The 12,968-nt window shown below is 43.8% G+C and overlaps 1 protein-coding gene across 3 annotated transcripts in view; it reads right to left on the reverse strand.

Annotated features, from left to right (window-relative positions):
- Positions 1–12,968, reverse strand: part of LOC118371481 (CMP-N-acetylneuraminate-beta-1,4-galactoside alpha-2,3-sialyltransferase-like) — a 101,739-nt gene that overhangs the window by 80,012 nt on the left and 8,759 nt on the right. For all 3 annotated transcript variants that reach the window (XM_035756938.2, XM_035756937.2, XM_052480280.1), the window contains exon 3: positions 2,606–2,648. In XM_035756938.2, the coding sequence (XP_035612831.1) occupies positions 2,606–2,648 (43 nt within the window). The remainder of the gene's footprint in view (positions 1–2,605; positions 2,649–12,968) is intronic.

Consider the following 12,968-nt stretch of genomic DNA (forward strand, 5'->3'; position numbering starts at 1 on the left):
TATATAGTAATGCATATTTGCATATTAGGCCTACTTTAGCTCTGACTGGTTATGGCATACCGGTCTATGTAGAGTGTGGGCTGAGTCGTGCCTGTCAATGCAATTGAATCCTACTCCAATGCACTCAGCCTACAATAAAATCGATTGCAGTTAGTTTTGCATACTAAGTCTTGCATAGTTGTTTTGTTTCGGTATGTTACATTGAAATTGGCTAATATTGTGTTGATTTGAGCACAAATCCCATGGTAAAGCAAAACGTTGATAGTGTTAACTAAATTAGAAAACTCTAGAAAGTTGAGCTCAATCTCGTACTTCTCTGCGCCGGCAGTCTGCTGGGGAGCTGGTATGACGGCAACCCAAGCTTTGGTTTGTTTACCTGGCAACTGTTTCAAATGCTAACTTTTTTTTGCACCTGTGTCACAAATCAATGCAAGTACCTGGACCATTTCTTTGGAAATTCTGCTAGGTACTATAATTCTTGAATATTATATGAATCCTATAAATTCAAATGGGTGAAATCAATTAGCTTAACTTCTCAGAGATCAAATAATATTTCAACAAAATAATGATTCCGGAATGCTTAATTTTTTTCTAACTACAGAAACGATTTCAGACAAATCTGGGTGTCATGACTTGCTGAAATGAAATGAACGACCCCCCTGTGAGAAGGGAAGCCACAACCTTGATGTTGCTAGTATCATGCTCGTACGTATAACTAATCGATTTAATCGTTAACAAACACACACTAAAACACACTAAAATAATTATCTTGTGAAGTAACTCGGAATACTTGTGATAAGACTGTTACTGCTTCGGCTCCTTAAGAGTTTGATGACTGTCGAGGCTAACGAAAACATACACTGCTCAAAAAAATAAAGGGAACACTAGAGTGAAAGCACCGCCATCATTCAAAAGTGACCAAAACATCAGCCAGGAAGCATAGGGACTGAGAAGTGGTCTGTGGTCACCACCTGCAGAACCACTCCTTTATTGGGGGTGTCTTGCTAATTGCCTATAACACAATGTAACTCCAAGTCAATCACACTTCTGTGAAATCAAACTGTCCACTTAGGAAGCAACACTGATTGACAATACATTTCACATGCTGTTGTGCAAATGGGATAGACAACAGGTGGAAATTATAGGCAATTAGCAAGACACCCCCAATAAAGGAGTGGTTCTGCAGGTGGTGACCACAGACCACTTCTCAATTCCTATGCTTCCTGGCTGATGTTTTGGTCACTTTTGAATGATGGCGGTGCTTTCACTCTAGTGGTAGCATGAGACTGAGTCTACAACCCACACAAGTGGCTCAGGTAGTGCAGGTCATCCAGGATGGGGCATCAATGCGAGCTGTGGCAAGAAGGTTTGCTGTGTCTGTCAGCGTAGTGTCAGAGCATGGAGGCGCTACCAGGAAACAGGCCAGTACATCAGGTGACGTGGAGGGGCCCGTAGGAGGACAACAACCCAGCAGCAGGACCGCTACTTCTGCATTTGTGCAAGGAGGAGCAGGAGGAGCACTGCCAGAGCCCTGCAAAATGACCTCCAGCAGGCCACAAATGTGCATGTGTCTGCTCAAACGGACAGAAACAGACTCCATGAGGGTGGTATGAGGGCCCGACGTCCACAGGTGGGGGTTGTGCTTACAGCCCAACACCGTGCAGGACGTTTGGCATTTGCCAGACAACACTAAGATTGGCAAATTCGCCACTGGTGCCCTGTGCTCTTCACAGATGAAAGCAGGTTCACACTGAGCACATGTGACAGACGTGACAGAGTCTGGAGACACCGTGGAGACAGTTCTGCTGCCTGCAACATCCTCCAGCATGACCAGTTTGGCGGTGGGTCAGTCATGGTGTGGGGTGCCATTTCTTTGGGGGGCCGCACAGCTCGCCAGAGGTAGCCTGACTGCCATTAGGTACCGTGATGAGATCCTCAGACCCCTTGTGAGACCATATGCTGGTGCGGTTGGCCCTGGGTTCCTCCAAATGCCAGACAATGCTAGACCTCATGTGGCTGGAGTGTGTCAGCAGTTCCTGCAAGAGGAAGGCATTGATGCTATGGACTGGCCCGCCCATTCCCCAGACCTGAATCCAATTGATGACATCTGGGACATCATGTCTCGCTCCATCCACCAACGCCACGTTGCACCACAGACTGTCCAGGAGTTGGAGGATGCAGGTCTGGGAGGAGATCTCTCAGGAGACCATCCGCCACCTCATCAGGAGCATGCCCAGGCGTTGTAGGGATGTCATACAGGCACGTGGAGGCCACACGCACTACTGAGCCTCATTTTGACTTTTTGTTTTAAGGACATTACATCAAAGTTGGATCAGCCTGTAGTGTGGTTTTCCACTTTAATTTTGAGTGCGACTCCAAATCCAGACCTCCATGGGTTGATACATTTGATTTCCATTGATAATTTTTGTGTGATTTTGTTGTCAGCACATTGAAATTTGTAAAGAAAAAAGTATGTGTTATTTTAGTGTTCTCTTTATTTTTTTGAGCAGTGTACATGAACGTCATGTAGTCAAAACACATAAAGCAAGGTGAAGGGGTAAAACACAACACACTGGAAAAGAGAATGTATTAAGGGAATACTTACAGATTACCATCCAACTTCAGCAAGAATCCCTGTTTGTCATACACTAGAGCGAGAAAGAGAGAGAGAGCGACAGAGTGAGATTAAGTAAATGTTGATGGCTAGAGAACAAGGAACAAAACATTGCAAAACAGATGAATACAAACTAAAACAAAAAGTGTAGTAATCAATGTTTATTTTCTTTCATATTAATTTAGCTGTGGATCATCTATAGACAAGGTGCCATGAAGCTTAAAAGAACAACTAGTGGAAAGCAATGAGAGAATTATATTTTTGGTAAGTTTCTGTTGGAGCCTGGGTCATAGGAAACGTCATGGATCATGAGGCAGTAGCTATTTCTACTTATGACATGGACACAACTCTTACGACATGGGTACATTTTCAACTTCATAAAAACATGTCTGTCTGCAATCATCATATTATATTCATCATCAGAGGTCACTGGAGCTGTTCTTTAAACTGGTAATGACTGTGTCCTCTCTGCCCTTTATTTTCAGGCCTGGTACATGACTTCATGTTCTTATGGGAGTGGAACAGTAACACAAAAAACATCATATTTTGCTCTTTTCAATGGTCTGGCTGGCAAATGTGTCTAGACAAATGATGTGGTTTAGTTGAACTGATTTACTGAGTTCAGGACAACTTAATCTCAATCTTAGCTTTCTTCATTTAAAATACCATTGTTAAAAACAAGAAAACAAATGATAGTTTTGAATCCAACATTTCCTGTTAAAACAAAGGTAAACAGAGGTCACACTTGTATTTGAAAAGCAGCAGAGCACTGTTCACCCACTTTCAAAACCAGTACATTCAGCCAACAAAAAAAAAGGTACAGATCTTTGACATTTGCCCGGCAGAGTTCAATTAAATTGACACTGGAGTAGCCAGATCTAAGGCCTCTCATTAGTTACTCAAGTTATCCAGCTCTTTCATGGTGCTGCTATCTGCCTGCTAAAGCAAATAACTCCGTGCACCCTGCTGCTTAAAAGGAAATGAAGCACAAATAAAAAGAGAAGAGATCTTGGAGATCTTCAAGAACACTGAAGATAAAGCTGTAACTTGATCTAATACCATCTGGCTGTGGGAGACTAGACCACAGTGTGTGGTGGAGTGTGTGTTAGAGGTCGACCTATTAATCAAAAATGGGGGCCGATTTCAAGTTTTCATAATAATCAGAAATCGGTAATTTTGGATGCCGATTTTGCCGTTTTTAAGAAAACATTTTTTTTTACACTTATTTCATCTTTATTTACTACGCAAGTCAGTTAAGAACACATTCTTATTTTCAATGACTGCCTAGGAACAGTGGGTTAACTGCATTGTTCGGGGCAGAATGACAGATTTTTAACTTGTCAGTTCAGGGACTCAATCTTGCAACCTTACAGTTAACTAGTCCAACGCTCTAATCACCTGCCTCACGAGGTGGGCGCCTGTTACGCGAATGCAGTAAGAAGCCAAGGTAAGTTGCTAGCTAGCATTAAACTTATTCAAACATAATAATTTGTTATAACTACACATGGTTGATGATATTACTAGTTTATCTAGCGTGTCCTGCGTTGCATATAATCGATTCCGTGCGCATTCGCGAAAAAGGACTGTCGTTGCTCCAACGTGTACCTAACCATAAACACATTACATTACATTACATTTAAGTCATTTAGCAGACGCTCTTATCCAGAGCGACTTACAAATTGGTGCATTCACCTTATGACATCCAGTGGAACAGCCACTTTACAATAGTGCATCTAAATCTTTTAAGGGGGGTGAGAAGGATTACTTTATCCTATCCTAGGTATTCCTTAAAGAGGTGGGGTTTCAGGTGTCTCCGGAAGGTGGTGATTGACTCCGCTGTCCTGGCGTCGTGGGGGAGTTTGTTCCACCATTGGGGGGCCAGAGCAGCGAACAGTTTTGACTGGGCTGAGCGGGAACTGTACTTCCTCAGTGGTAGGGAGGCGAGCAGGCCAGAGGTGGATGAACGCAGTGCCCTTGTTTGGGTGTAGGGCCTGATCAGAGCCTGGAGGTACTGAGGTGCCGTTCCCCTCACAGCTCCGTAGGCAAGCACCATGGTCTTGTAGCGGATGCGAGCTTCAACTGGAAGCCAGTGGAGAGAGCGGAGGAGCAGGGTGACGTGAGAGAACTTGGGAAGGTTGAACACCAGACGGGCTGCAGCGTTCTGGATGAGTTGTAGGGGTTTAATGGCACAGGCAGGGAGCCCAGCCAACAGCGAGTTGCAGTAATCCAGACGGGAGATGACAAGTGCCTGGATTAGGACCTGCGCCGCTTCCTGTGTGAGGCAGGGTCGTACTCTGCGGATGTTGTAGAGCATGAACCTACAGGAACGGGCCACCGCCTTGATGTTAGTTGATCACGCCAAGGTTCTTAGCGCTCTGGGAGGAGGACACAATGGAGTTGTCAACCGTGATGGCGAGATCATGGAACGGGCAGTCCTTCCCCGGGAGGAAGAGCAGCTCCGTCTTGCCGAGGTTCAGCTTGAGGTGGTGATCCGTCATCCACACTGATATGTCTGCCAGACATGCAGAGATGTGATTCGCCACCTGGTCATCAGAAGGGGGAAAGGAGAAGATTAATTGTGTGTCGTCTGCATAGCAATGATAGGAGAGACCATGTGAGGTTATGACAGAGCCAAGTGACTTGGTGTATAGCGAGAATAGGAGAGGGCCTAGAACCGAGCCCTGGGGGACACCAGTGGTGAGAGCGCGTGGTGAGGAGACAGATTCTCGCCACGCCACCTGGTAGGAGCGACCTGTCAGGTAGGACGCAATCCAAGCGTGGGCCGCGCCGGAGATGCCCAACTCGGAGAGGGTGGAGAGGAGGATCTGATGGTTCACAGTATCGAAGGCAGCCGATAGGTCTAGAAGGATGAGAGCAGAGGAGAGAGAGTTAGCTTTAGCAGTGCGGAGCGCCTCCATGATACAGAGAAGAGCAGTCTCAGTTGAATGACTAGTCTTGAAACCTGACTGATTTGGATCAAGAAGGTCATTCTGAGAGAGATAGCGGGAGAGCTGGCCAAGGAGTTTTGGAGAGAAAAGAAAGAAGGGATACTGGTCTGTAATTGATGACATCGGAGGGATCGAGTGTAGGTTTTTTCAGAAGGGGTGCAACTCTCGCTCTCTTGAAGACGGAAGGGACGTAGCCAGTGGTCAGGGATGAGTTGATGAGCGAGGTGAGGTAAGGAAGAAGGTCTCCGGAAATGGTCTGGAGAAGAGAGGAGGGGATAGGGTCAAGCGGGCAGGTTGTTGGGCGGCCAGCCGTAACAAGACGCGAGATTTCATCTGGAGAGAGAGGGGAGAAAGAGGTCAGAGCACAGGGTAGGGCAGTGTGAGCAGAACCAGCGGTGTCATTTGACTTAGCAAACGAGGATCGGATGTCGTCGACCTTCTTTTCAAAATGGTTGACGAAGTCATCTGCAGAGAGGGAGGAGGGGGGGGGGGAGGAGGATTCAGGAGGGAGGAGAAGGTGGCAAAGAGCTTCCTAGGGTTAGAGGCAGATGTTTGGAATTTAGAGTGGTAGAAAGTGGCTTTAGCAGCAGAGACAGAGGAGGAAAATGTAGAGAGAAGGGAGTGAAAGGATGCCAGGTCCGCAGGGAGGCGAGTTTTACTCCATTTCCGCTCGGCTGCCCGGAGCCTTGTTCTGTGAGCTCGCAATGAGTCGTCGAGCCACGGAGCGGGAGGGGAGGACCGAGCCGGCCTGGAGGATAGGGGACATAGAGAGTCAAAGGATGCAGAAAGGCAGGAGAGGAGGGTTGAGGAGGCAGAATCAGGAGATAGGTTGGAGAAGGTTTGAGCAGAGGGAAGAGATGATAGGATGGAAGAGGAGAGAGTAGCGGCGGAGAGAGAGCGAAGGTTGGGACGGCGCGATACCATCCGAGTAGGGGCAGTGTGGGAAGTGTTGGATGAGAGCGAGAGGGAAAAGGATACAAGGTAGTGGTCGGAGACTTGGAGGGGAGTTGCAATGAGGTTAGTGGAAGAACAGCACCTAGTAAAGATGAGGTAGAGCGTATTGCCTGCCTTGTGAGTAGGCGGGGAAGGTGAGAGGGTGAGGTCAAAAGAGGAGAGGAGTGGAAAGAAGGAGGCAGAGAGGAATGAGTCAAAGGTAGACGTGGGGAGGTTAAAGTCTTTCTTAAAAATCAATACACAGAAGTATATATTTTTAAACCTGCATATTTAGCTAAAGGAAATCCAGGTTAGCAGGCAATATTAACCAGGTGAAATTGTCACTTCTCTTGCGTTCATTGCACGCAGAGTCAGGGTATATGCAACAATTTGCCAGAATTTTACGTAATTATGACATAACATTGAAGGTTGTGCAATGTAACAGGAATGTAAAATAAACATCTGTTCCGTATTTCACTGAAAGAATAAACGTCTTGTTTTCGAGATGATAGTTTCCGGATTTGACCATATTAATGCTCGTACTAAGGAGGTATTTCTGATATTATTAAATTTCTGGTATTTCTAAGGCTCGTATTTCTGTGTGTTATTATATTATATTATAATTAAGTCTGATTTGATAGAGCAGTCTGACTGAGTGATGGTAGGCACCAGCAGGCTCATAAGCATTTATTCAAACAGCACTTTCATGCATTTTGCCAGCAGCGCTGCTGTTTATGACTTCAAGCCTATCAACTCCCGAGATTAGGCTGGTGTAACGATGTGATGTGAAATGGCTAGCTAGTTAGCGGGGTGCGCACTAATAGAGTTTCAAATGTCACTCGCTCTGAGACTGAGTATTTGTCCCTCTTGCTCTGCATGGGTAACGCTGCTGCGAGGGTGGCTGTTGTCGTTGTGTTCCTGGTTCGAGCCCAGGTAGAGGTACGGAAGTTATACTGTTACACTGGCAATACTAAAGCGCCTATAAGAACACACAAAGGCATATGAAATACAAATGGTATAGAGAGAAATATTCCTATAATAACTACAACCTAAAACTTCTTACCTGGGAAAACTGAAGACTCATATGTTCTCATGTTCTGAGCAAGGAACTTAAACGTTAGCTTTCTTACATGGCACATATTGCACTCTTACTTTCTTCTCCAACACTTTGTTTTTGCATTATTTAAACCAAATTGAACATGTTTCATTATTTATTTGAGGCTAAATTGATTTTATTGATGTATTATATTAAGTTAAAATAAGTGTTCATTCAGTATTGTTGTAATTGTCAATATTACAAATACATTTTAAAAATCGTCTGATTTAATCGGTATCGGCTTTTCAGTCCTCCAATAATCGGTATCGGCGTTGAAAAATCATTATCGGTCGACCTCTAGTGTGTGTGTGTAATGTGTGTGTGTGGGAAGAGTGCTGTGGTGACAGGTTCATTGAGTGCTGATGGGATTGAGAGGTTTGTTGTGAAGTGTGGTGGGTTAGTTGGGGAGGAGATAAATAGGTGCTTCTTAATGTTGCTGGGCAGAGAGTGAGATTTGTTCTAGCAGCAGTTTCCTGATGGAAAGCAGCAAGCCTCTAGCCAGCTACCTCTGGGCTCTAGATTCCGGGGTCTGGAAATCAGGGGAGCTCATGGGTCCTGCTCTTACAAAGATATATCTCTTAACTGCAGGGTGGATTTTGGTCGACTATGGGTGTTTCTATGGCACGTTTTCATTTCCTATGTCAAGGTCATTAATGAGGTTGAATGATCCACAATTGGTTATGAAATTCAAAAGAAGGCTGGTTCTCAATGTACAGTGAATCATTAAAACATTAAAGGTGAAGTCTTACATACACATCCAAAAGAGATACTGAATGAAATTGTACATTTCCAGCCATTCTTTTCCTATAAAATTAACACATAATATAATATAATATATGCCATTTAGCAGACGCTTTTATCCAAAGCGACTTACAGTCATGTGTGCATACATCTAGATAGAAGATAATTTTCTTTGAAAGATATACTGTATTTCAAAATGTGGACATACCATAGAAGATTGAACTGGTGGCAGTTTGGAAATGTTATAAAATGTTGGGAGGTGATGGATTTCAATAAATTAAATATATACCGGTAGTTTCAATAATAATAATACCATTATTATCATCTGATATGCCAGATACACTATTTACAGCAGTTGCACTCAATTCTAGATGTTTGTTAATCAAATGTAAGCACACCTAAGTGAGTACTATGAGAAAGCCAGGCTTTTGAAAATGCATATGAGTTCCTAAGATTGACAAAACCTCCCAACATGGATGCCGGGTTTATATGTGGCAGGGTTGGCTTAACTCTAAACCTTAATCTATACTACCTGAGTGAAATAATCGTCCCACGGAGAAAAAACTATCCAGGTCTTTCTCTGAAACACAAGAGTTAAGTAACGAGTTAAGCCCCAGGGTAATAAGTGTTCAGTTAGATATCGCTGGACAAGCCCTCCTATCCAAGGGAAAACCATAGAAATATAATAGCTTGCCATGGGCCCATCCATCACAGAACAATGACTTGAATGGGAATGTTCGTTGTAGAAATGTTATTTCTATGTGGAAAACACAGTGTGAAAACAGGTGGTTTGATTGGGTAGTGTTAGTCATAGAGTGTGACATAAACAAGAATCCATATTAACCACCACCCTCATAATTTCCACTAACACTACCAGCACGCTTTGTAACGCCTGTCTTCAGAAGGAGTGAACCAAAGCATAGTGTGAAAAGTGTTCATGATTATTTTATTAACAAAAAACACTCGAACAAAGTAACAAAACGAAAGCGAACAGCTCTGTCAGGTAACGGAGACAAAACAGAAAATAACTACCCACAGACACATGTGGGAAAAAGGCTGCCTAAGTATGATTCCCAATCAGAGACAACGATAGACAGATGCCTCTGATTGGGAACCATACTCGGCCAAAACAAAGAAATAGGCAACATAGAATGCCCACCCCAAATCACACCCTGACCTAACCAAATAGAGAAATAAAACAGCTCTCTAAGGTCAGGGCGTGACACCCTCTCTCAGAAGAGCACATCCATCTCCTGTTCTGTTGCTCCTAGGCAGCTCTACCGCCAACATCATCATTCACTGTCGTCTCAGCCTGCCATTTTACAAAGTGTTGGACGATATTGCAAATCATGAGATTAAGCAATAACCCTATTAAAAATGAACAAATTAAAACTGTGATGACAGGATGATTAAGAAGAGAAGTAATTCAATCAAGTTTACACAGTTGAAGGGAATGGTTTAAGGGTTTGGTTTGCACATCATTGGACATTGAGGAGTCCAAACAAGTGAATAATACACATTCTGCCAAGTCCAAACTACCTCCTGAGAGGTGCAATGCTTGATAGTGGGTTCATAGGAAAACAAGCTATTGTTGTAGAACAAGCTGTTAGATAGGGAATGTGTCCCAAATGGCACCCTATTCCCTATGTAGTGTACTACTTTTGACCAGGGCCCATAGCACTCTGGTTAAAAGTAGTGAATTATGTAGAGAATAGGGATCCAGCCTCAAATCAGGGATGAGGACCATTTTTAAAGAGGTACACCTCACCTCACATAAAAGAAAGTTCAACACACCCAACAGCGACACCGCAGTTGGCGTAAATGTATCGTAAAATCAGGACAGGGGGTGTGAGGTTGTTGAGTTGCTCTCACAATATCGGTTGTTTGAGGATACCTGTTAGCCTGCTTTCTTTCTTTGGCTCATCTGCCAAAAAGCTTAAACACTCAGAGTGATGTTAAATGCACTAATCTCCAAACGTTTACTTGGTTTTTACATAATGGGCTATTTTCAAATCAAGCCTGGACTCTGGTTGGCAGAGAACAAGAAGCCCTACGGCATCATGCTTGGCTCGCTCCTTCCATCCCTTTTCGGAACTTGGAAACTCAACTTGCATCTGTGGAGAGTGGTGAACAAACATATCTCCCAAATTGCTAACAAATGCTGATATGCCTGAGGTACAGGAATCATTTTCCGCTTTGAAATGTGTGTATTTTCACAGACCCTGGGTGCTAGTTGACAGAGCGAGAGGAAGGACATAAGAGAACGATAGAGAAGAGTAGTGTTGTTCTTGTTTCTCCTGAGTTAGACATTTAACCTAAACATGTAACTTTAAAAAAACATCATGATTTTGTACATAACTGTACAAAATACTGTACAAAAAACGGTACAAAATAAACACGACAAAGTCGTGTAATGCTCTATAGCTGTGTAGTTACGTTGTAGGCCTACTGTACGTTGTTACATATAACTTTATTCCGGTAATTGCATAGGAATAAAGTTAAAACATTTTGTTATTACGCAGAGAAAATCTCAGGCTGGAATAACATTATTTAACGGTATGATAATTACTTGAAAGTAAGACTTGCCTAGGAGATTTCGAAACAAAAGTCTCCTTGGTGTCTTTTATACTGATAACAAGTTCAAACAGGTGCCATTAATACAGGTAACAAGTGGAGGACAGAGGAGCCTCTTAAAGAAGAAGTTACAGGTCTGTGAGAGCCAGAAATCTTGTTTGTTTGTAGGTGACCAAATACTTATTTTCCACCATAATTTGCAAATAAATTCATTAAAAATCCTACAATGTGATTTTCTAGATTTTTTTTCTAATTTTGTCTGTCATAGTTGAAGTGTACCTATGATGAAAATTACAGCCCTCTCTCATCTTTTTAAGTGGGAGAACTTGCACAATTGGTGGCTGACTATCCCCCATTGTACCTTAGATAAATAACCCTTTAGTTCCACCTCCCACACCCGTGGTGACCTCACCTGGTTTAAATGATGTTTCTAGAGACAATATCTCTCTCATTGTCACTCAATGCCTAGGTTTACCTCCTCCACTGGATTCACATTCTACCATACGTTTGTCTGTACATTATGCCTTGAATCTATTCTACCGTGCCCAGAAACCTGCTCCTTTAACTCTCTGTTCCGAAAGTACTAGCCGACCAGTTATTATAGCCTTTAGCCGTACCCTTATCATACTCCTCTGTTCCTCTGGTGATGTAGAGTTTAATCCAGGCCCTGCAGTGCCTAGCTCCACTCCCATTCCACAGGAACTCTCATTGGTTGACTTCTGTATCCTTAAAAGCCTTGGTTTCATGCATGTTAACATTAGAAGCCTCCTCCCTAGGATTGTTTTATTCACTTCTTTGGCACACTCTGCCAACCCGGATGTCCTAGCCATGTCTGAATCCTGGCTTAGGAAGACCACCAAAACCCCTGGCATTTTCATCCCTAACTATAACATTTTCCGACAAGATGGACCTGCCAAAGGGGGCGAAGTTGCAATCTACTGCAGAGTTCTGTCTTACTATCCAGGACTGTGCCCAAACAATTTGAGATTCTACTTTTAAAAATCCACCTTTCCAGAAACAAGTCTCTCACCATTGCTGCTGCTATAGACCACCTTCTAGCCCCAGATGTGCCCTGGACACCATATGTGAATTCTTAGCATGCTATTCTGCATTAGCATCGAATAGCCCCCGCGATATGCATCTTCCAGGGAAGTTAGGGACCAATATACACAGGCAGTTAGGAAAGCAAAGGCTAGCTTTTTCAAACAGAAATTTGCATCCTGTAGCACAAACTCCAAAAGTTCTGGGACACTCTAAAGTCCATGGAGAATAAGAACACCTCCTCCCAGCTGCCCACTACACTGAGACCAGGAAACACTGTCACCACTGATAAATCCAAGATAATTGAGAATTTCAATAAGCATTTTACTACAGCTGGCCATGCTTTCAACCTGGCTACCCCTACCCCGGTCAACAGCTCTGCACCCCCCACAGCAACTTGCCCAAGCCGCCCCCATTTCTCCTTCACCCAAATACAGATAGCTGATGTTCTGAAAGAACTGCAAAATCTAGACCCCAACAAATCAGCAGGGGCTTGACAATCTGGACCCTCTCTTTCTAAAAATGATCAGCCGAAATTGTTGCAACCCCTATTACTAGCCTGTTCAACCTCTCTTTCGTATCGTCTGACATTCCCAAAGATTGGAAAGCAGCCACGGTCATCCCCCTCTTCAAAGGGGGCGACACTCTAGACCCAAACTGCTACAAACCTATATCCATCCTACCCTGTCTTTCTAAGGTCTACGAAAGTCAAGTTAACAAACAGATCACCAACCATTTCGAATCCCATCGAACCTTCTCTGCTATGCAATCTGGTTTCCGAGCAGGTCATGGGTGCACCTCAGCCATGCTCAAGGTCCTAAATGATATCATAACCGCCATCGATAAGAGACAATACTGTGCAGTTGTATTCATCGACCTGGCCAAGTCTTTCAAATCTGTTAATCACCACATTCTTATCAGCAGACTCAATAGCCTTGGTTTCTCAAAAGACTGCCTCGTCTGGTTCACCCACTACTTCTCAGAAGTGTTCACAGTGTCAAATCGGAGGGCCTGTTGTCCG

Source organism: Oncorhynchus keta, chromosome 26 (genome assembly GCF_023373465.1).
Source record: "Oncorhynchus keta strain PuntledgeMale-10-30-2019 chromosome 26, Oket_V2, whole genome shotgun sequence".
NCBI lineage: Eukaryota > Metazoa > Chordata > Actinopteri > Salmoniformes > Salmonidae > Oncorhynchus > Oncorhynchus keta.